Raw genomic sequence first — 25,534 nt, 5'->3', positions numbered from 1 at the left:
GTGTGAGTGACAGTGTGAGGGTGTGTGTGTGTGAGAGAGTGTGTGTTGGAGTGTTTATGGGGGTGTGTGGATGTGTGGCTGTGAGTTCGTGTCGATGCTACACTAAATTGTCCCTTGGAGATTTTTTACTTCACCTTCACTGCCATACTGGATCTGCTGACATTGATGACACAGCACTGAAACCCGGCTTGGGTATGTTATCAAGGTGAACAGTCTGCTTCAGTTGCAGACAGTGAAGCTCCTTTTATAGAAACATGGAAAACCTACAGCACAATATAGGCCCTTTGGCCCACAATGTTGTGCCAAACATGTATTTAATTTAGAAACTACCTCTATTTTTCTAAGCTCCATGCACCTATCGAGGAACCTCTTAAAAGATCCTATCGTATCCGCCTCCACCACCATTGCCAGCAGCCCATTCCACACACTCACCTCTCTCTGTGTAAAAAAACTTACCCCTGACATCTCCTCTGTACCTACTCCCCAGCACCTTAAAACTGTGCCCTCTTGTGCTAGCCATTTCAGCCCTGGGAAAAAGCCTCTGACTATCCACATGATCAATGCCTCTCATCATCTTATACACCTCTATCAGGTCACCTCTTATCTCTGTCGCTCCAAGGAGAAAAGGCCGAGTTCACTCAACCTATTCTCATAAGGCATGCCCCCCAATCCAGGCCACATCCTTGTAAATCTCCTCTGCACCCTTTCTATGGTTTCCACATCCTTCCTGTAGTGAAGTGACCAGAACTGAGCACAGTACTCCAAGTGGGGTCTGACCAGGGTCCTATATAGCTGTAACATTGCCTCTCGGCTCCTAAACTCAATTCCACGATTGTTGAAGGTCAATACACCGTATGCCTTCTTAATCACAGAGTCAACCTGTGTAGCAGCTTTGAGTGTCCTATGGACTCGGACCCCAAGATCCCTCTGATCCTCCACACTGCCAAGAGTCTTACCATTAATACTATATTCTGCCATCATATTTGACCTACCAAAATGAACCACCTCACACTTATCTGAGTTGAACTCCATCTGCCACTTCTCAGCCCAGTTTTGCATCCTATCAATGTCCCGCTGTAACCTCTGACAGCCCTCCACACTATCCACAACACCCCCAGCCTTTCCTAGGTGGGCACCACTGCAAATGCCAACATTTATTGCCCATCCCTGCCTACCCCCTGAAAGGGTAAAGGTGATCCGCCACCTTGAACTGCCACAGTCTGTGTGAGGAAGGGAACCCCGCAGAGTTGATAGGAATGCCGTTCTGGGCTTTCGACATGGTGATAGATATCCCAGCCTGGGAGTGGAACCTGAGGACAGCAGTGTTCCCCTACACCTGCTACCCTCTCCATACTGGGAATAAAGGTCACAGATCCTTCTCAGTGCAATGCATTGGACTTTCCCTTCATTGAAGACCATAGGACCCAGAGACGTAGTAGCAGAATTAGGCATTCAGCCCATCGTGTATGTTATGACTAATTTATTATCCCTTTTTACCCCATTCTTCTGCCTCCATCTCATAACCTTTGACACCCTGACTAATCGATAACTTATCAGCCTCGGCTTTAAATATACCCAATGACTTTGCCTCCCACAGCCATCTGTTGCAACAAATTCCATAGATTCATCACCCTCTGGCTAAAGAAATCACCATTTCTTTAAAATTATCATTTTTTTTTTCAATGTTTCCCTCCACAATGTCAAACACATCAAACCTTATCTGGCAACGTCCCCATGTGTGGTTGTTTAGTTACCGGTCTGTATCTCTGTGTGGTTGTTTAGTTACCGGTCTGTATCTCTGTGTGGTTATTTAGTTACCGGTCTGTATCTCTGTGTGGTTGTTTAGTTACCGGTCTGTATCTCTGTGTAGTTATTTAGTTACCGGTCTGTATCTCTCTGTGTGGTTGTTTAATTACCGGTCTGTATCTCTGTGTGGTTGTTTAGTTACCGGTCTGTATCTCTGTGTAGTTATTTAGTTACCGGTCTGTATCTCTCTGTGTGGTTGTTTAGTTACCGGTCTGTATCTCTGTGTGGTTGTTTAGTTACCGGTCTGTATCTCTCTGTGTGGTTGTTTAGTTACCGGTCTGTATCTCTGTGTGGTTGTTTAGTTACCGGTCTGTATCTCTCTCTGTGATGCTGTCTCCTTGCTGATCCACTGTCAGTATCATCAGCACATTTGACTATGCACATAGTCCCTTCACTCGAGACTCAAGATTGTTTCATGTCATTATCAGTGCACAAGAACTAAATAGTTCTCACTCTGGAACTGATGCAACAGAAAATAAGCAGACAATGAAACAGAGAGTACAATAATACAGTCATAAGTTTCCAGCCTCCCGGGTAACCACATCTGCAGCAGCTTGAGCTGCAGCTTAATAACATTTGGGTCATATGGGGGAATGAGTTGACAGATGGGAACTACAGGGAGGTTGCAAGAGTCAAGTATCTGGATGACTATCAGGAGAGGGAAAGGTCATGGACAGCCAATATAGATGACCCCTGTGGCCATTCCCCTCAATAATAAGTACACCACTTTAAATGTTCAAAGGTTCATTGTATTATCAAAGCGCCTATGCAGAATACAACTTTGAGATCTGTCTTCTCCCGATAGCCATGAAATACAGAAAATCCATGGTAGCCATTGAAGGAAAAGACATCAACCCCACCCCCATGAAAAAGAAAAAGAAACAAAAACTCACCAACCTAGTACCCCCAAGCCCTCCTTCACATAAAAACTAACAGATCACCCCCCCCCCGAGAAAACAGCAGCTAGAACAACAAACCCCAAACTCCCTCTCTCGCACACAAAATATAAAAGATCTCCCACATGGGAAAAAACCACCAAAACCCCTCCCTCACACAAACTAACATATGTCCCACATGGGAAAGCACCAAATAGAACATCAGATCCTAAATCCCCAACCCCTCCCTCACACAAACTAATATACCCCCACAAGGACATCAAACTCCAAACCCCCAGCCACCCAATTGGCACAAGACAGAAAGAAAGCAGAGAAAACTGAAGGAGACCGGTACTAACTACAGTCCACACCAATAATCACTAAAATCTCAGAATTCTGAAAACAGCCTCTGTCAGCATTGAGGAGAGCAACCACTCAAAGTCGGTCCCTCTTTGGAGAGTGACGACCGACCCGCTGCTGGGGGGCATGACCAACTTGAGGGAAGCCTCAATGACCAATCTCTGGCACTGTGACTCAGAAGGGAAGAGGAAGACCAGGACTGCAGTAGTGATAAAGGACTCCATAGTCAGAGGAGTAGACATAAGATTTTGTGGACGTGATAGAGATACCAAAATGAACTACCATACACTTACCTGGGTTGAACTCCATCTGCCACTTCTCAGCCCAGTTTTGCACCTTGTCATTGTAACCTCAGACAGCCCTCCACACTATCCACAACACCCCCAACTTTTGTATTATCAGCAAATTTACTACTCCATTTCCTCATCCAGGTCATTTATAAATGTCACAAAGAAGAAGGGTCCCAGAACACCACTGAGGCACACCACTGCTCACCAACCTCCATGCAGAATATGACCTGTTTACAATCACTCTGTGCCTTCTGTGAGCAGTGTCTTCCACAGTGAAGACTGATGTAAAATATTTATTTAGTTATTCAGCATCATTTTCCTCATCCCTTTACATTTTCCACCTCTCACCTCTCAGCTCTTGCTTCATATCCCCTCACCTATCACCTGCATATACTCCTTCCCCTCCTCCCACCTTCTGCCTCCTTCCTTCCCAGTCCTGACGTAGAGTCAGCCCCAAACGTCAACAGTTATTACCTTGCATTGATGCTGTCTGACCTGCCGAGTTCCTTCAGCATTCTGTCTGTGTTGCTGCAGATCCCAGTATCCACAGACTCCTCAGTCCATACTAATCAGCTTGCTCCCTTTTATCTACTTTGTCTATTCCCTTCTCAAAGAGATCACCTCATCGTTTTGAGAAAACCAGGTTGACTTTGTTGATTATCTGGCAATTTTCTCGGTGTCCTAACACCATCTCTTTCATAATGAATTCCAATGTATCTCTTCTTCAGTTGTTAGGCTGAATACCCAGTTGTTTAATTCCTGTTCCTCATTCAACAGCAATGTCACATCGAGTACAACTCACTCTACTGCTGCCACGAAACAGCACATTTCACAACACCTCTCAGTGATAATAAACCTGAGCTGGATTTCTTTCCAGTCCTCTGGGATGTCTCTGGAAACCGGGTGATTTTGGTGGATTACAGCAGCCAAATGTTCTGATGCTGAGACCCTTCATCTGGCCTCCATAAGTGCTGCCGAGTTTCTCCAGTGTTTTGTGTGTGGTGGGCAGTGCATTAGTGTACTTGGAAAGACAGAGTTCATACAGCACCTAAATGGGCCCTGCGGTATCTCAGTGGTTAGCGTGGTGCTATTACAGATTGGGGTTCGAGAGTTCAGACTTTAATTCCAGCTCTGTCTGTAAGGAGCTCGCACATTCTCAGAGTACTGCGTAGCTTTTCTCCGGGTGCTCAGTTTCCTTCCGTACTCCAAAGACATACCGTTAGGCTAATTGGCCTGTGATTAGGCTAGTGTTGAATAGGTGGGGTGTTGGCCAACAGAGCCTGGATCTCTAATAATTAAATAACTAAATAAACAGGCCTTTCAGCCAATCCTATCTATGCTGAGCTGTTATTTTGCCTGTTCTCATTGTCCTGCCCATGGACTACAGACTGACTTACCCGTCCCATCCAGAATGTGAGAACTCCCATGGCTGGCTGGGTGTATTAGAACCGAAAGGAACCGCAGAATACAGCATATTGGGATAAATCCATCATTTTCAGTCCACCTCGGAATGGTCACAGAACAATACCTGGGCCTTAACTATTTGCAACCTATATGAATGGCTTGAATGGAGGGACCAGAGCCAAACATGCTAGTAATACAGACAGCCACTTCCTTTCAAACTCCAAGGTGCAGACTGACAAACACAGGAGGCTTGTAGTTCCACGGTTTGTCCTGGACTCCATCTCAAAGTTCATAAGATCAAGAGATAAGGTCACAATCCTTTGCCCCAGGGTACAGAGTTTGAAACTAGAAAGCACAGCTAAATTGAAAGGGGAAAGGTTTAAAGTTCAAAGCTCCAAGTACATTTATTATCAAAGTGCAATATGTATACCATATTCAAGCTTGAGGTTCATCTCCTTACAAAAAAAAACACAACCTCTAGAAAAAAAACATGCAAACAATAAAAATAAGCAAATAACATTCAGAACTAACTTTCAGGGAAGTGAGTGCATAGCCACGAGGCCAGCCGTCGCTGCAGATGATTCGGGAGCCCATTAATTGCAGACCATATGAGGCAATGTTAGCAGAGCTGGGACATTTCTCTTTGGAGCGTAGAAGGATGAGATGGGACTTGATAGAGGTCTACAAGATTATGAGAGGCATAGATAGGGTGGATAGCCAGTACCTGTTTCCCAGGGCACGAATAGCAAACACCAGAGGGCATATATACAAAGTTAAGGGAGGGAAGTTTAGGGGAGACATCAGGGGTAAGTTTTTTACACAGAGGGTTGTGGGTGCCTGGAATGACTTGCCAGGGATGGTGGTGGTGTCATGGTCCGGTTCATGAAGTCTGCATTCTGGTTCACGGTCCGGTCCGTGGACTCAGGACTCCGGGTCTTCCAGCTGTCCCTTGTTTGAGTTAATCATTGGCACCTGATTCCCATCTTTAGGCTTGCAATATAAGTCACCTTGGGATTGAGTGTGGGCTGTTGGTTTGTCTTGTCATGTCCCTACTGTAGTCAAGTCCTATTCCTTGTACTTCAGTGTCTGTGTCTTGCATTTGGGTCTGTTTCCAGCATCCCATTGTGACAGGTGGAGGCTAAAACATTCAGGGTATTTAAGAGCCCCTTGGACAGGCACATGGGTGAAAGAAAAATAGAGGGTATGGGTTAATGTGGGTTTAGTACCTTCTTTTAAGGAAAGTACTAAAGTACTGCAAATGTCACTCCGCTATTTAAGAAAGGGGCAAGGAAGCAAAAAGGAAATTATAGACCTGTTAGCTTGACATCGATGGTTGGGAAGTTGTTGGAGTCGATTGTCAAGGATGAGGTTACAGAGTACCTGGAGGCATATGACAAGATAGGCAGAACTCAGCATGGTTTCCTTAAAGGAAAATCCTGCCTGACAAACATATTACAATTTTTTGAGGAAATTACCAGTAGGCTAGACATGGGAGATGCAGTGGATGTTGTGTATTTGTATTTTCAGAAGGCCTTTGACAAGGTGCCACATATGAGGCTACTTAACAAGATAAAAGCCATGGAATTACGGGAAAGTTACATACGTGGATAGGGCATGGTCTGATTGGCAGGAAACAGAGCAGGAATAAAGGGATCCTATTCTGGTTGGCTGCCGGTTACCCGTGGTGTTCCACAGGGGTCCGTGTTGGGGCCGCTTGTTTTTACGTTGTACATCAACGATTTGGATTATGGAATAGATGGCTTTGTGGCTAAGTTTGCTGATGATACAAAAATAGGTGGAGGGGCCGGTAGTGCTGAGGAAACAGAGAGTCTGCAGAGAGACTTGGATAGATTGGAAGAATGGGCAGAGAAGTGGCAAATGAAGTACAATGTTGGAAAATGTATGGTTATGCACTTTGTCAGAAGAAATAAACGGGCAGACTATTATTTAAATGGTGAGAGAATTCAAAGTTCTGAGATGCAACGGGACTTGGGAGTCCTCGTACAGGATACCCTTAAGGTTAACCTCCAGGTTGAGTCGGTAGTGAAGAAAGCGAATGCAATGTTGGCATTCATTTCTAGAGGAATAGAGTATAGGAGCAGGGATGTGATGTTGAGGCTCTATAAGGTGCTGGTGAGACCTCACTTGGAGTACTGTGGGCAGTTTTGGTCTCCTTATTTAAGAAAGGAAGTGCTGACGTTGGAGAGGGTGCAGAGAAGATTCACTAGAATGATTCCGGGAATGAGAGGGTTAACATATGAGAAATGTTGTCTGCTCTTGGACTGTATTCCTTGGAGTTTAGAAGAATGAGGGGAGACCTCATAGAAACATTTTGAATGTTGCAAGGCATGGACAGAGTGAAAGTGCAAAGTTGTTTCCCATGATGGAGGAGTCTAGTACGAGAGGGCCTGATTTAAGGATTGAAGGACACTCATTCAGAACAGAGATGCAAAGAAATTTTCTTAGCCAGAAGGTGGTGAATCTATGGAATTTGTTGCTACGGGCGGCAGTGGAAGCCAAGTCATTGGGTGTATTTAAGGCAGAGATTGTTAGGTATCTGAGTAGCCAGGGCATCAAAGGTTATGGTGAGAAGGTGGGGGAGTGGGACTAAATGGGAGAATGGATCAGCTCATGATAAAATGGCAGAGCAGACTCGATGGGCCAAATGGCCGGCTTCTGTTCCTTTGTCTTATGGTCTTATATGGGTTGTCACAACATCGAGGGCCGAAGGGCCTGCACTGTGCTCAGTATTTTAGTGTCTTCTAGTGTCAATCAGGATACAATCAACATCCACCTTAAGTATACCAATGGACTTGGCCTTCACCGCACTCTGTGGCAGAGCATTCCATAGATTTACTAATCTCTGACTAAAAAAATTACTCTTTATCTCTGTCCTGAAAGGTCACCCCTCAATTCTGAGCCTGTGCCCTCTAGTTCAGGATACCCTCACCATAGAAAACGTCCTCTCCACATCCACATTATCTGGTCCTTTCAACATTCGTTACATTTCAATGAGATCCCCAACATTTTTCTAAATTCCAGTGAGTACAGGCCCAAACCTGCCAAACTCTCTTCATATGTTAGCCCCTTCATTCCCAGAATCATCCTCGTGAACCTCCTCTGGACTCTCTCCAATGACAACACATCCTTTCTGAGATATGGGGCCCAAGACTGTTGACAACACTCTAGTGTCTTTCCTGCAACACCATAGGATTTTATCTTGTTAAGCAGCCTCACGTGTGACACCTGTGATTTTCAAATGCCTTCTGAAAATCCAAGTAAACAACATCCACTGCCTCTCCTTTGTCCACTGTGCTTGTTACTTCCTCAAAGAACTCTAACAGGTTTTTCAGACAAGATTTCCCTATACAGAAGCCATGTTGACTTTGACTTATTTTATCATTATTCTCCAAGTACCCCGAAACCTCATCCTTAATAATAGACTTCAACAACTCTCTAACCACTGAGGTTAAGCTAATTAGCCTATAATTTCCTTTCTTTTGTCTTCCTCACTTCTTAAAGAGTGACGTGACATTTGCAATTTTCCAGTCCTCTAGGACCATGCCAGAATCAAGTGATTCTTGAAAACTCATGACCAATGCACCTGTTATCTCTTCAGCAACCTCTCTCAGGACTCTGGGGTGTAGTCCATCGGGCCCAGGTGACTTTTCCACCTTAAGACCTTTGAGTTTGCCGTGCACTTTTTCCATTGTAATAGCAATGGCACTCACTCCTGCTCCCCGACACTCACCGACCTCTGGCTCACTGCTAATGTCTTCCACAGTGAAGACAGATGCAATTTGTTCATTAAGTTCATCTGCCATTCCCTTGTCCCCCATCACTGCCTCACCAGCATTATTTTCCAGTGGTCTAATGTCAACTCTCACCTTCCTTTTACTCTTCAGAGAACTGAAAAAACCTTTGGTATCCTGCTTTATATTATTGTCTAGTTTGTCCCCATATTTCATCTTTATCCTTCTTACAGCCTTTTTAGTTGCCTTTTGTTGGATTTCAAAAGCTTCCTAATCATCCAACTTTCCACTCACTTTTGTTACCTTATATGCCCTTTCCTTGGCCTTTATGCTGCCCTTAACTTCCCTTGTCAGCCACGGTTGCCTACCCCTGCCATTTGAGAGCTTCTTCTGTGGGACATATCTATCCTTGTGTACTATTCCCAGAAACTTCAGCCACGTTTGTTCTGTCGTCATCCCCACCAGTATCCGCCTCCAATCCACCTGGGCAAGCTCATCTCTCATGCCTCTGCAATTCTCTTTATTCCTTTGCAATACTGATACATGTGACTTGTGTTTCTCCCACTCAAACTGCAGTATGAATCTGATCATGTTATGATCACCGCCTTCTTTTATGTTAAGCTCCCTCATAATATCTGGGTTATTAGACAACATCCAATCTAAGATAGCCTTTCCCCTAGTAGGCACAAGCTGCTCTAAAAAACCATCTCGTAAGCATTTAACAAATTCCCTCTCTTGCGATCAATACCAACCTAATTTTCCCAATCCCCTTGCATATTTTTCCCCATTACGATTGTGTCATTACCCTTCTTACATGCCTTTTCCAGCTCCCTTTGCAATCTCAACCCTACACTGTGGCTACTGTTTGGAGGCCTGTATATGATTCCTACAATGGTCTTTTTACCCTTGCAGATTTTTAACCCCACACAAAGCTTCAACATTCTCTGACCCTATGTCCCCTCTTTCTAAAGATGTAATTCCGTCTCTTACCAACAGAGCCACACCACTGCCTGTGTCTTCCTGCCTGATCTTCTAATACAAAGTATATCCTTTGATGTTAAGCTCTCAGCTATGGCCGCCTTTCAGCCACCACTCAGTGATGCCCACAATGTCATCCTGACCAATCTCACATTTAAATACAGCACCTTCGGTTCTGCTTCTTCACCCTTTTGAATTTTGCTGCCGTGGTACAATTTCACTCTTTGCTCCGTCTGCATTTGTACCCAACCATTGGTTTGTCCTTCCTTATATCATGTTACATCCATCATCCATCATCTGCTGACTCATCCTTAGCTCTATCATGCTGGGTCCCATCCCCTTGCTGTATTAGGTGTCAGCTTTAGAAGGATGTCGGCAAATGAGACTAGCATGGAATGGCTCCTTGGTCAGCAATGATGAATTGGTATGAAGGGCCTGATTCCATCTGTGTGCGATGTCAGTGGTCATGACCTTGACACTGGAGGACTTCCTGCTCTGCCTGGGTCTGGACACACAGTCAGACAGTTCTTGGGATGGGTAGTGCACATGATCTCAAAATGAGATGGTACAAATGTTCCAGAAATAGTGCAGATGATCCTGGGATGGGACAGTGCAGACATTCCCAAACAAAATGGTGCAGATGTTTCTTGGGACCAGATGGTGCAGATGTTTCCAGGGATGTCACAGATGCATCCTAGGATTTTGCAGATATTTTCTAGTATGGAGTGGGAAACCTCACCCAGCTGTTGGTGCAGGAACAACTGTGCCCTCATGAATCCTCCTTCAACCCAGATATCCCCCTCCCCATCTTTCACCACACCCACTGATTTTATCCATCCCACCAGTAACTTCCTGGAGACACCACTTTCCCAGAGGAGCCAGGACACTCAGTGTTTCCTTCTGTCATTTGCTTTTCATCTTTCCTCGTCACTCACTTGTCCCACACTGGTCATCCAGCGCCATACCAGAGTGAAGGGCCAGTTATGGAGCAAGAGATCAGACTCAGTGAGTAATCAGACACTTTGAACTGCGGGCAGGAGACAGTTTTGCCCTAGGTGGTTGAGGGGAAATGGGAGGGGATGGATGAATATCTGGAATTCCCTGTCCTGTAACTGTGGAGTTTCAGTCACTTTCAATCAGATCAGGACTGTTGGATCTAGAATCAAAGTTCAAAGTAAATTTATTATCAAAGTACATATATGTCACCATATACAATCCTGAGATTCATTTCCTTATGGTCAGTAGATCCATAATAGAATAATAAGCATAGTAGAATTGATGAAAGACTCCACCAACTGTCCACTCATCCAATGTGCAAACGACAGCAAGCTGTGACGAATAAATCAGCAATGAATATCGAGAACATGGGATGAGGAGTCCTGAAAGTGAGTTCTCAGGTTGTGGGAACTTGTCCGTGTTGATGCAAATGAGGTTGAGTGAAGTTATCCCCTTTGTTTCAAGAGCCTGATAGTTGAGGGGTAATAATTGTTCCTGAACCTGGTGTTGAGAGTCCTGAGGCTCCTGTACCTTCTTCCTGATGGCAGCACTGAGAAGAGAGCCTGGCCGGGGTGGTGAGGTCCTTGATGATGGACGTTGCTTTCCTGCAACAATGCTCCATGTAGATGTGCTTATTGGTGGGGAAGGCTTTACCCAGGATGGACTGGGCCATATCCATTGCTCTTTGAATAGTGATGGAGGAATTTAAGGTGGGGGCTTATATGGGAGGCAGGATTTGAGGGCTGGCACAACATTGTGGCCCGAAGGGCCTGTACTGTGCTGTACTATTCTATGTTCTATGTTCTTTGTAGGATTTTACATTCAAGGGTATTGGTGTTTCCATGCCAGGCTATGATGCAGCTAGTCAATATACTCTGCATTACACATCTATAAAAGTTTGTCAAAGTTTTAGATGCCATGCCAAATCTTTGCAAACCCCTAAGGAAGCAGAGGCACTGCTGTGGTTTCTTCATAATTGCATTTACGTGCTGGGCCCAGGACAGATCCTCTGAAATGGTAACACCAAGGTACTTAAAGTTGCTGACTTTAATCAAGGAATATTGGGATAGTGCAGGGAACATGCAGATTGGTCATGTGATGGTGATAGCAGAGCAGATCAAGGGACTGATTGGCCTCCCCTGCTCCTAAACCTTTTGTTGATGAGGAATTATTTTACCAGCCAATGGTACAAAGACAGGGGCGGGAACCAGCCTCTGCTCTCAGAAAGAAGGAGGCAACTTCTGTCCCTCGTTTCCCAACTCTCTGCGGTTTCACAAATGCTGTCACTGAATGTTTCAGAGATGTACAACTATTTATAGTGAGACACCAAACATCATTCTTCAACACGCACAAAAGCGTACGGTGTATTGGCCTTCATCAATTGTGGAATTGAATTTAGGAGCCGAGAGGTAATGTTGCAACTATATAGGACCCTGGTCAGACCCCACTTGGAGTACTGTGCTCAATTCTGGTCGCCTCACTACAGGAAGGACGTGGAAGCCATAGAAAGGGTGCAGAGGATATTTACAAGGATATTGCCTGGTTTGGAGAGCATGCCTTCTGAGAATAGGTTGAGTGAACTCGGCCTTTTCTCCTTGGAGTGACGGAGGATGAGAGGTGACCTGATAGAGGTGTATAAGATGATGGGAGGCACTGATCGAGTGGACAGTCAGAGGCTTTTTTCCCAGGGCTGAAATGGTTGCCACAAGAGGACACAGGTTTAATGTGCTGTGGAGTAGGTACAGAGGAGATGTCAGGGGTAAGTTTTTTACTCAGAGAGTGGTGAGTGTGTGGAATGGGCTGCCGGCGACGGAGCTGGAGGCAGATACGATAGGGTCTTTTAAGAGACTTCTGGATAGGTACATGGAGCTTAGAAAAATAGAGGGCTATGGGTAAGCCTAGTAATTTCTAAGGTAGGGACATGTTCGCCACAACTTTGTGGGCCGAAGGTCCTGTATTGTGCTGAATGTTTTCTATGTTTTCTATGTTAACACTCCAGTGATGGAGTTATCCAGCTAACAAACAGAGTGTGGGCCAGTGGAGCACAGAGAGGCTTATCAACATGTATCCCTGAAAAAATTAGTGTGTGCGTATTCCTGAATTTCACTCAGTACCTGACCTCAGGAGGGTGTGATGGGACAGCGTGAAGGAACTTTACTGTGCCTGACCCCGGGAGTGTGTGATGGGGTGGTGCAGAGTGAATTTCACTCTGTACCTTACCCCGGGAATGTGTGATGGGACAGTGTCGAGGGAGCCCTCTCTCTCTGATCCTGGGAATTTCACTCTCTGTTTGACTAGAAGTATTTATTGTGATGGTGTGGAGGGAATATCATTCTGTGGCTAACCCTAGGAGTGTGTGATGGGATGGTGTGGATGGAACTTCAATCTGTCTGGCCCCAGGAGTGCTTGATGGGATGGTGTGCAGGGAGTTTCACTCTGTGTCTGATCCCAGGAATGTGTGATGGGACAATACGGAGGGAGTTTCACTCTGTGCCTGAACCGGAAGTGTGTGATGGGCTGGTGTGGAGGGAGATTCACTCTGTGCCTGACCCCGGAAGTGTGTGATGAGGTGGTGTGGAGGGACATTCAGTCTGTGTCTGATCTCAGGAATGTGTGATGGGACAATGTGGAGGGAGTTTCACTCTGTGCCTGACCCAGGGAGCGTGTGATGGACTGGTGCATTGGGAATGTCACCCAGTGCCTGACCCAGGGAGTGTGTGATGGGCTGGTGCATTGGGAATGTCACCCAGTGCCTGACCCAGGGAGTGTGTGATGGGCTGGTGCATTGGGAATGTCACCCAGTGCCTGACCCAGGGAGTGTGTGATGGGCTGGTGCATTGGGAATGTCACCCAGTGCCTGACCCAGGGAGTGTGTGATGGGACAATGTGGAGGGAGTTTCACTCTGTGCCTGACCCAGGGAGTGTGTGATGGGTTGGTGCATTGGGAATGTCACCCAGTGCCTGACCCCAGGAGGTGTGTGATGGGCGCCTGTCCCTGTGTCTGACCCTCTGTCCTCTCAATTTTCAGGAGAATCCGTACATGTGTTATAACGAATGTGACGCTAATACCCCTGAGCTGGCACACCCACCTGAGCTGATGCTGGATGATGAGGGCCGCATCCCCAACACCTTTTGGCAGAGTGTCTCCTGGAAGAGTTTCCCCAAACCACTGCTGGTCAACATCACCCTGTCCTGGGGCAAGAGTATTGAGCTGACCGAGGACATCATCATCACCTTCGAGTCGGGCCGGCCGGAGCAGATGGTCCTTGAGAAGTCCCTGGACCATGGGCGGACGTGGCAGCCCTACCAGTTCTATGCAGCTGATTGCCTCAATTCCTTTGGGATGGAGCCGCGGAGGGCAAAGGAGCTGAAGTCGGCCTCCGTGTTAGACATAATCTGCACTGAGGAGTATTCTAGGGGCTACGTGTGGAAATTGGACAAGATGGTGCGCTTTGAGATACAGGAGCGATTTGCACTGTTTGGAGGCCCCCGACTGCGGGATATGGCCTCACTCTACGGTCAGCTTGATACCACCAAGGAGCTCAGGGACTTCTTCACGCTGACGGACCTGCGGCTCAGGCTGCTGAGGCCCGCCACTGGGGCCACCAGTGTGGACCAGCAGAGACTCTCCAAGTACTTCTACGCAATCTCCAACCTAGACATCCGCGGCCGGTGAGAGCAGTTTGCCTTTGCAACACTCACAGCTCAGTCACACGTCACAGAAACATCTGGAAAACAAGGTCAGGAAGTCATATCAGGCATGGGTCAGGGAAACATCTGGGGAACAGGATGAGGAAAAATTGGGGCACAGGAGCAACAAAACAGCTGGAACATGGATCAGGAAATGCCTGGGAAGCAGGATCAGGGAAATATCTGGAGCATAGGATCAGAGAAACATCTGGAGCATGGGATCTATGGCACAGGTTCAGGAAACATCTGGGTCACAGTCAGGAAACATCTGGGACACAGGGTCAAGAAACATCTGAGACAGGTCAGGAAACATCTGGGACACAGGTTCAGGAAATGTCTGGGACACAGGAAATATCTGGGACACGGGGGTCAGGAAACATCTGGGACACGGTCAGGAAACATCTGGGCCACAGGGTCAGGAAACGTCTGGGACACAGAGTCAGGAAACATCTGAGTCACAGGGTCAGGAAACATCTGGGACATGGTCAGGAAACATCTGAGACACGGTCAGGAAACATCTGGGACATGGTCAGGAAACATCTGGTGTACTTGGTCAGGACAAAATTTCAGGATGGTGTCAGGGCAACATTTGTGATCTTAAGGCTTTAGCTCTTCAATTCTTCAACGAAGAGAGGCTTTACTCAGAGAAAGCAAGGAAAAGAAGAACTTTTTTTTCCTTGTCTTCTTTATATGTTCAGCTAGGACAGGAGAGCTGTTAGGCAGGATAGCGCAATGTGGGATGTGGGAAGGCAGGGAGATCTCCAATGTCCCTGATGACTACAACTATGAGGTATGTCCAACTGCAACTTCTAACAAACCACGTTAAGGAGATGGAGCTGAAACTGGGTGAACTCTGGATCATTCAGGAGTCTGAGGGGTGATAGATAGGACATATAACGAGATAGTTACATCCAAGGTACAGGACACAGGAAACTGGGTGACAGGAAGGGGATTAAGGAGCCAGTGCAGATTACCCCTGTGGCCATCTCCCTCAACAACAGGTTTCAAAGGTACAATTTAACATCAGAGAAATGTATACAATATACATCCTGAAATGCCTTTTCTTTGCAACCATCCAAAAACAGAGGGTGCCCCAAAGAATGAATGACAGTTAAATGTTGGAACCCCAAAGTACCCCCCAGTTCCCCTCCCTCCTGCACGTAAGAGGCAGCAAGCAACAATAGGTACATCACTTTGGATACTGTCGGTTGGGGGGGGGCAGGTGACCTAACCGAGGCAAGTCACTGAATCTGCCTTTATGACTAAGAAGGGAATGGGGAAGAGGAGATACATCATGTTCAGAGGAACAGACAGGAGGCTCCGTGGGCAAGAATGAGACTCCCGGATGGTGTGTTGCCTGCCAGGTGCCAGCGTCCAGGATATCTCGGACGGAATCCTCAGCCAGAAGTCGTGTCCACATAGCTACCAATGACACAGGTAGGACGAGTGACAAGGTTCTGCATAAGGAGCTCAGGGAGTTAAGTACTATGTTAAAGGGCAGGTCCTCCAGGGCTGTGATCTCAGGATTGCTACCTGTGCCACATGTTAGTGAGGCCAGAACTAGGAAGATTATACAATTTAATACGTGGTTAAGGAGTTGGTGTAGGAGGGAGGGCGTGAGATTTTTTGACCATTGGGCTCTTTTCCAGGGAAGATGGGATCTGTAAGGAAAGGACAGTTTGCACCTGAGCGGGAGGGGAAAAAATAACCCAGTGGACAGGTTTATTAATGCTGCACAGTGGGGTTTAAACAGAGTTGCAGGGGGTTGGGAACCAGATAGTTAGTAGAGAGGTTGTGGAGGCAGATGTTGGTAAGATGTTGGTTAGGAATCAAAAGGTTGAGCATGGTACAACAAAATCAAAAAGGGTGAATACAGGACTGAAGGTGTTGTATTTGGATTAGGGCACTATATGGAATAAGTTAAATGGACTTGCAGCACAGTTACAGATTGGCAGGTATGATGTTGTAGGTATCACTGAATCATTGCTGAAAGATTATAGCTGGATGCTTAATGTTCAAGGCTACACATTCTATCAAAAGGACAGACAGGGAGTCAGAGGGGGTGGCATTGCTTCTTTTGCTAAAAATGAAATCAAATTATTAGAAAGAAATTACATAGGGTGGGAAGGTCTTGAATCATTGTGGATAGAGCTAAGGAACTGCAAGGGGAAAAAAGTACCTGATAGGACTTGTATACAGTAGTGAGGATGTGCCCTACAAATTACAATGGGAGATGGAAAATGCATGCCAAAAAGGCAATGTCACAAAAATCATGAGGGACTTCAGTATAGATAGATAGATACTTCATTGATCCGAAAGGAAATTACAGTGTCACAGCAGCATTACAGCTGGTGCTGGATTACAACATGATTACAGAAGAGAGAATTTTTGGAGTGCCTAGAGATGATTCTTTAGTTCAGCTTGTGGTTGAGCCCACTAGAGGAAAGACAATTCTTGACTTGATGTTGAGCAATCAACTGAATTTTATTAGAGAATTTGAGGTAAAAGAATCAGGGGAAAGTAATCATAATATGATCATATTCACCCTGAAATTTGAGAAGGTAAAATCAGATGTATCAGTATTACAATGGAGTAAAGAGAATTAAGAGGCATGAGAGGAGTTGGCCAGAATTGATGGGAAAAGAGCACTGGCAGGGATGATGGTAGAGCAGTAATGGCTGGAATTTCTGGAAGCATTTCCTAAGGCACAGGATATATACATTTCAAAGAGGAAGAAGTATTATAAAGGGAAGATGACATAACCATGGCTAACAAGAGAAGTCAAAGCCAACATAAAGGCAAAGAGAGGGAAGTCCAGAATGAGGGGTCACAGTTTGAGGATAAAGGGGAGGCCTTTTAGGACCGAGATTAGGAAAAACTTCTTCACACAGAGAGTGGTGAATCTGTGGAATTCTCTGCCACAGGAAACAGTTGAGGCCAGTTCATTGGCTATATTTAAGAGGGAGTTAGATATGGCCCTTGTGGCTAAAGGGATCAGGGGGTATGGAGGGAAGGCTGGTACAGGGTTCTGAGTTGGATGATCAGCCATGATCATACTGAATGGCGGTGCAGGCTCGAAGGGCCGAATGGCCTACTCCTGCACCTATTTTCTATGATTCTATATAATAGAGCAAAAATTAGAGGGAAATTAGTGGGAGGCTTTTAAAAGCCAACAGAAGGCAACTAAAAAAAGTCATTAAGAAGGTAAAGATGGAATGAGAAAGTAAGCTAGCTAATAATATCAGAAAGGATACCAAAGGTTTCTTCAGATACATAAAGTGTAAAAGAGAGGAGAGAGTGGATATCGGACCACAAGAAAACAATGCTGGAGAGGTAGTAATGGGGGACAATGAAATAGCGGATGAACTGAATAAGTATTTTGCATCGGCCTTCGCTGTGGAAGACACTAGCAATATGGTGGAAGTTCCAGGTGTCAGATGGCATGAAATGTGTGAAGTTACCATTACTAGGGAGAAGGTTCTGGGGAAACTGAAGTTGCCTGGACCAGATGGTGTACACCCCAGGTTTCTGAAAGAAGTGGCTGAAGAGATTGTGGAGGCATTAGTAATGATCTTCCAAGAATCACTAGATTCTGGAAGACTGGAGAATTGCAAATGTCACTCCACTCTTCAAGAAGGGATAAAGGCAGAAGCAAGGAAACTATAGGCCAGTTTGTTTGACCTCAGTGATTGGGAAGATGTTGGAGTCAATTATTAAAGATGAGGTCTCAGGGTACTTGGAGGTACATGATAAAATAGGCTGTAGTCAGCATGATTTCCTCAATGAAAAATCTTGTCTGACAAATCTGTTGGAATTCTTTGAAGAAATAACAAGCAGCATAGACAAAGGAGAATTAGTTGATGTTGTGTACTTGGATTTTCAGAAGGCCTTTGACAAGGCCCCACACATGACGCTGCTTATCAAGCTACGAGCCCATGGTGTTACAGGAAAGATACTAGCATGAATAAAACAGTGCCTGATTGGCAGGAGCCAAAGAGTGGGGATAAAGGGAGCTTTTTCTGGCTGGCTGCTGGTGACTAGTGGTGTTCCAGGGTCTGTGTTGGGACCAATTCTTTTTATGTTACACGTCAATGATCTGAATGATAGAATTGATTGCTTTGTTGCAAAGTTTGCAGACAATAGGAAGATAGGTAGAGGGCAGATAGTTTTGAAAAAGTAGAGAGGCTACAGATGGACCTAGACGGATTAGGAGAATGGGCAAAGAAATGGCAAATATCCCCTGGACATTTGCCACATTACTTCCGTAGATTTCCCTGAGAGCATCAGTTTCAAATTTATGCTTCCAAGTTCCTGCCTGATAGCCTCATACTTCCCCTTACTCCAATTAAACACTTTCATAACTTGTCTGTTCCTATCCCTCTCCAATGCTATGGTAAAGGAGATAGAATTGTGATCACTATCTCCAAAATGCTCTCCTACTGAGAGACCTGACACCTGACCAGGTTCATTTCCCAAAACCAAATCAAGTACAGTCTCTCCTCTTGTAGGCTTATCTGCATATTGTGTCAAGAAACCTTCCTGAACACACCTAATAAACTCCACCCCATCTAAACCTCTCATCTAGGAAGATGCCAATCAATATTTGGGAAATTAAAATCTCTCACCACAACAAGTCTATTACTATTACACGTTTCCAAAATCTGTCTCCCTATCTGCTCCTAGATGTCCCTGTTACTATTGAGAGGTCTATAAAAAAGTACCCAGTAGAGTTATTGAATAGATCCACTTGACCCAAAACAGGAGTGTGTGGGCCATGGCAGTCAAAGCTCAAATTGGGTATGGCACCTGATGATGATGCTGATAATGATGAGAGTTACTGACTCCTTTCTGTTCCTAATTCCATTCACAGAGACTCCGTAGACAATCCCTCCATGACTTCCTCCTTTTCTGCAGCCGTGACACTATGTCTGATCAACAGTGCCACACCCCCACCTCTTTTGCCCCTCTCTCTGCCCTTTCTGAAGCATCTAAAGCCTGGCACTCGAAGTAACCTTTCCTGCCCCTGAGCCATCCAAGTCTCTGTAATGGCCACAACATCATAGCTCCAAGTACTGATCTATTCTCTAAGCACATCTGCTTTGTTCATAATACTCCTTGCATTAAAATAGACACATCTCAAACCGTCGATCTGAGCGCTTCCCTCCTCTATCACTGCCTGTCCTCCGTTTTGCACCGCCTCCATGCTTTCTCTATTTGTGAGCCAACTGCCTCTTCGTTTGTCACTTCAGTTCGATTCCCACCCCGCAGCAATTCTAATTTAAACTCTCCCCAATAGTATTAGCAAATCTCCCTGCCAGGATAGCGGTCCCCTCTCAGACTCAAGTACAACCTGTTCTTTTTGTACAGGTCACACCTGCCCCAGAAGAGGTCCCAATGATCCAGATATCTGAATCTCTGCTCCCTGCTCCAATCTCTCAGCCACACATTTATCCTCCATCTCATTCTATTCCTATACTTATTGTCACATGGTACAGGCAGCAATCCCGAGATTACTACCTCTGTGGTCCTGCTTCTCAACTTCCTTCCTAACTCCCTGTAGTCTGCTTTCAGGACCTCCTCCCTTTTCCTACCTATTCGTTGGTACTAATATGTACCACGACCTCTGGCTGTTCTCCTTCCCACTTCAGGATATTATGGACGCAATCAGAAACATCTCAGAATCTGGCACCTTGAAGACAAGCTACCATGCAAACAGACTCGCCACTCTTGCTGCCGTGGAACTACTCCGCGATGCTGCTACCTTCAGTAACTCTGGAATCACCCTGGACCATCAGGCTCATCAATGTAGGTTTTCGTATATAAAGCAGCAAAGCTATTTTACATTGAAGGGAAACTGTAGCAATTACTTTATTGTCCTACAAACACAGATCATTACGTCATCATGTCAGAGTGAACCTCAACTCAATGTGGCTGGTTGTGATATTGCCACCCATTACCTTACCCTACAAAAGCAGCTGTTTGTCAGGTCTTTCAACGACCACAATTGACACATGTATCTGTGGGATGACACAATGATTGCTGGTATTATGTATAGTGGAGATATTTCGAAAGGATACAGAGATTCATAATGTACTGTGCAAAAGTCTTAAGCACATATACGTATATAGCTCGGATGCCAAAATTTTTGCACAGTACTGAATAGTTGCAGATATGGGCAGAGAAATGGCAGATGACAAGTGTGAGGTGTTACAATTTGGGAGGTCAAATGTAAGTGGATAGGACACAAGTTAATGGCAGAGCTCTTCCTGCGAAGGGGGGTATTAGAGTACAAATCCGTAAATCCCTCAAGGTAGCTGTAGTGAAGAAAGTACGTGGCATGTGGCTTGGAATTGTCAGGCGAGGCAGGTACAAGAGTCAGGAAATAGTCTGGAGTATTGCATACAGTTCTAATCATCCCATTACAGGACAGATATGAAGACTTTGGAGAGGGCACAGAATCGGCTGAACAGCATACTGCCTGGATTAAAGGGCTTCTGCTATAACGAGAGGCTGGACTTTACGCTGGAACATCAGAGGCTGAAGGAAGATCTGATAGAGGTTTATGAGAATATAGGAAGCACAGAGAGAGTAACAGACAGCATCATTATCCCCACGGTTGAAATATCTCATGCCAGAGGATTTCAAAAGAGATGGACATAGCAAGCATTTTTCACACAAAATTTTGGGTTCAAGGAACGCACTGACTGTGGTGGTGGTTGTGGGTTTCAGAGACACACACGGATGTGGGGTGATGGTGGGTTTCAGAGACACACAGGGATGTGGGGTGATGCGTTTCAGAGATGCACAGGGATGTGGGGAGATGGTGGATTTCAGAGACACTCAGGGATGTGGGGTGATGGTGAGTTTCAGAGACACACAGGGATGTGGGGTGATGGTGGGTTTCAGAGACTCACAGAAATGTAAAGTGATGGGTTTCAGAGACACACACGGATGTGGGGAAATGGAGGGTTTCAGAGACACACAGGGATGTGGGATGATGGGTTTCAGAGACACACAGGGAATTGGGGTGATGGTGCGTTTCAGAGGCACACAGGGATGTGGGGTGATGGGTTTCATGGACACAGGAATGTGGGGTGATGGTGGGTTTCAGAGACACACAGCGATATGGGGTGATGGTGAGTTTCAGAGACACACAGGGATGAAGCGTGGTGGGTTTCAGAGACACACAGTGATATGGGGTGATGGTGGGTTTCAGTGACACACAGGAAGGTAGAGTGATGGACAGTTTCAGAGACACACAAGGATGTGGGGTGATGGTGGGTTTCAGAGACACACAGGGATGTGGGGTGGTGGGTTTCAGAGACATACAGGGATGTGGAGTAATGGAGGGTTTTAGAGACACACAGGGATGTGGGGTGATGGGTTTCATGGACACACAGGGATATGGGGTGATGGTGGGTTTCTGAGACACTCAGGGATGTGGGGTGTTGGAGATTTTCAGAGACGCACAGGGATGTGGGGTGATGGTGAGTTTCAGAGACACACAGGGATGTGGGGCGATGGTGGGTTTCAGAGATTCACAGGAATGTAAAGTGATGGGTTTCAGAGACACAGGGATGTGGGGTGATGGAGGGTTTCAGAGACACACAGGGATGTGGGATGATGGGTTTCAGAGACACACAGGGAATTGGGGTGATGGTGCGTTCAGAGGCACACAGGGATGTGGGGTGATGGGTTTCATGGACACACAGGGGTGTGGGGTGATGGTGGGTTTCAGAGACACACAGGGATGTGGGGTGATGGTGGGTTTCAGAGGCACACAGGGATGTGGGGTGATGGGTTGCATGGACACACTGGGATGTGGGGTGATGGTGGGTTTCTGAGACACTCAGGGATGTGGGGTGATGGGTTTCATGGACACACAGGGATGTGGGGTGATGGAGGGTTTCAGAGACACACAGGGATGTGGGGTGATGGTGGGTTTCAGAGATACACAGGGATGTGGGGTGATGGGTTGCATGGACACACAGGGATGTGGGGTGATGGTGGGTTTCTGAGACACTCAGGGATGTAGGGTGTTGGAGATTTTCAGAGACGCACAGGGATGTGGGGTGATGGTGAGTTTCAGAGACACACAGGGATGTGGGGTGATGGTGGGTTTCAGAGGCATACAGGGATGTGGGGTGATGGGTTGCATGGACACACAGGGATGTGGGGTGATGGTGGGTTTCTGAGACACTCAGGGATGTGGAGTGTTGGAGATTTTCAGAGACGCACAGGGATGTGGGGTGATGGTGAGTTTCAGAGACACACAGGGATGTGGGGCGATGGTGGGTTTCAGAGACTCACAGGAATGTGGGGTGATGGGTTTCATGGACACACAGGGATGTGGGGTGATGGTGGGTTTCAGAGACACACAGGGATGTGGGGTGATGGTGGGTTTCAGAGGCACACAGGGATGTAGGGTGATGGGTTGCATGGACACACAGGGATGTGGGGTGATGGTGGGTTTCAAAGCCACGCAGGGATGTGGGGTGATGGACAGTTTTAGAGACACCCAGGGATGTGAGGTGATGTGTTTGAGAGGCACACAGGGATGTGGGGTGATGGAGCGTTTCAGATACACACAGGGATGTGGGGTGATGGTGGGTTTCATACACTCACAGGAATGTAAAGTGATGGGTTTCAGAGACACCCAGGGATGTGGGGTGATGGTGGGTTTCAGAGAGACACAGGGATGCGGGTTGATGGACAGTTTCAGAGACACACAGGGATGTGGGGTGATGGAGAGTTTCAGAGACACACAGGGATGTGGGGTGATGTTGGGTTTCAGATACGCACAGGGATGTGGGGTGATGTTGGGATTCAGAGACACACAGGGATGTGGGGTGATGTTGGGTTTCAGAGACACACAGGGATGTGGGGTGATGGAGAGTTTCAGAGACACACAGGGATGTGGGGTGATGTGGGGTTTCAGAGGCACACAGTGCTGTGGGGTGATGGTTTTCAGGGACACCCAGGGTTGTGGGGTGATGGTGGGTTTCAGAGACACACAGGGATGAGGGAGGGTGGGTTTCCGAGACCCTCAGGGATGTGGGGCGATGGTGATTTTCAGAGAGACACAGGGATGTGGGGTGATGGTGGGTTTCAGAGACTCACAGGAATGTAAAGTGATGGGTTTCAGAGCCACACAGGGATGTGGGGTGATGGTGGGTTTCAGAGACTCACAGGAATGTAAAGTGATGGGTTTCAGAGCCACACAGGGATGTGGGGTGATGGTGGGTTTCAGAGACACACAGGGATGTGGTGTGATGGTGGGTTTTAGAGACACACAGGGATGTGGGGTGATGGATAGTTTCAGAGACACACAGGGATGTGGGTTGATGGTGGGTTTCAGAGACACACAGGGATGTGGAGTAATGGAAGTTTTCAGAGACAAACAGGGATGTGGGGAGATGGACAGTTTCAGAGACACACGGGGACGTGGGGTGATGGTGGGTTCCAGAGACACACAGGGATATGGGGTGATGGTCGGTTTCAGAGACACACAGAGATGTGGGGTGATGGTGGGTTTCAGAGACGCACAGGGACGTGGGGTGATGTTGGGATTCAGAGACACCCAGGGATGTGGTGTGATGGACAGTTTCAGAGACACACGGGGACGTGGGGTGATGGTGGGTTCCAGAGACACACAGGGATATGGGTTGTTGGTGGGTTTCAGAGACTCACAGGGATGTGGGGTGATGGTGAGGTTCAGAGACTCACAGGGATGTGGGGTGATGGTGTGTTTCAGAGACAAGCAGGGATGTGGGTTGATGGACAGTTTCAGATACACACAGGGATGTGGGGTGATGGTGGGTTTCAGAGACTCACAGGAATGTAAAGTGATGGGTTTCACAGCCACCCAGGGATGTGGTATGATGGGTTTCAGAGACACACCGGGATGTGTGGTGATGGTGGGTTTCAGAGAGACACCGGGATGTGGGGTGATGGTGTGTTTCAGAGACAAGCAGGGATGTGGGTTGATGGACAGTTTCAGATACACACAGGGATGTGGGGTGATGGTGGGTTTCAGAGACTCACAGGAATGTAAAGTGATGGGTTTCACAGACACCCAGGGATGTGGTATGATGGGTTTCAGAGACACACCGGGATGTGTGGTGATGGTGGGTTTCAGAGAGACACCGGGATGTGGGGTGATGGTGTGTTTCAGAGACAAGCAGGGATGTGGGTTGATGGAGAGTTTCAGATACACACAGGGATTTGGGGTGATGGTGGGTTTCAGAGACTCACAGGAATGTAAAGTGATGGGTTTCAGAGACACCCAGGGATGTGGTATGATGGGTTTCAAAGACACACCGGGATGTGTGGTGATGGTGGGTTTCAGAGAGACACCGGGATGTGGGGTGATGGTGGGTGTCAGAGATGCACAGGGATGTGGGGTGATGGTGAGTTTCAGAGACTCACAGGAATTTAAAGTGATGGGTTTCAGAGACACTCAGGGATGTGGGGTGATGGAGGGTTTCAGAGGCACACGGGGATGTTGGGTGATGGGTTTGAGAGACACACAGTGATGTTGTGATGGAGGGTTTCAGAAATGCACTGGGATGTGGGGTGATGTTCGGTTTCAGAGACACACAGGGATATTGGGTGATGGGTTTGAGAGACACACAGGGATGTGGGGTGATGGAGCGTTTCAGAGGCACACAGGGATGTTGGGTGATGGGTTTGAGAGACACACAGGGATGTTGTGATGGAGGGTTTCAGAAATAAACTGGGATGTGGGGTGATGTTCGGTTTCAGAGACACACAGGGATGTGGGGTGGTGGTTTCAGAGACACACAGGGATGTGGTGTGATGGGTTGCAGAGACACACAGGGATGTGGAGTGATGCGTTTCAGAGACACACAGGGTAGTGGGGTGATGGGTTTCAGAGACACACAGGGATGTGGGGTAATGGTGGTTTTCAGAGACACACAGTGATGTAGGGTGATGTTGGGTTTCAGAGACACACATGGATGTGTGGTAATTGTGGGTTTCAGAGACACACAGGGATGGGGACTGATGGGTTTCAGAGACACACATTGATGTGGGGTAATGGAGAGTTTCAATGACACACTGGGATGTGGGGTGATGGTGGATTTCAGAGACACAGCGATGTTGGGTGATGGTGGGTTTCAGAGAAACAGAGGGATGTGGGGTAATGGTGGGTTTCAGAGACTCACAGGGATGTGGGGTGATGGTGGGTTTTAGAGACATACAGGGCTGTGGGGTGATGGGTTTCAGAGACATACAGGGATGTGCGGTGATGGTGGGTTTCAGAGACACACAGGGATGTGGGTGATGGGTTTCAGAGACACTCGGATGTTTGGTGATGGTGGGCTTCAGAGACACACAGGGATGTGGGGTGATGGACAGTTTT

General features: G+C 46.8%; 1 protein-coding gene across 1 annotated transcript in view; it reads left to right on the top strand.

The window, feature by feature from the left end:
• ntng1a (netrin g1a) overlaps positions 1–25,534 on the top strand; it is a 346,601-nt gene that overhangs the window by 68,869 nt on the left and 252,198 nt on the right. The window contains exon 2 of the mRNA XM_072274567.1: positions 13,490–14,133. Within this exon, the coding sequence (XP_072130668.1) occupies positions 13,490–14,133 (644 nt within the window). The remainder of the gene's footprint in view (positions 1–13,489; positions 14,134–25,534) is intronic.

This window comes from Mobula birostris, chromosome 12 (genome assembly GCF_030028105.1).
Source record: "Mobula birostris isolate sMobBir1 chromosome 12, sMobBir1.hap1, whole genome shotgun sequence".
Taxonomy (NCBI): domain Eukaryota; kingdom Metazoa; phylum Chordata; class Chondrichthyes; order Myliobatiformes; family Myliobatidae; genus Mobula; species Mobula birostris.
The sequence above is the reverse complement of the archived record's forward strand: the minus strand, read 5'-3'. Positions and strand labels throughout refer to the sequence as shown.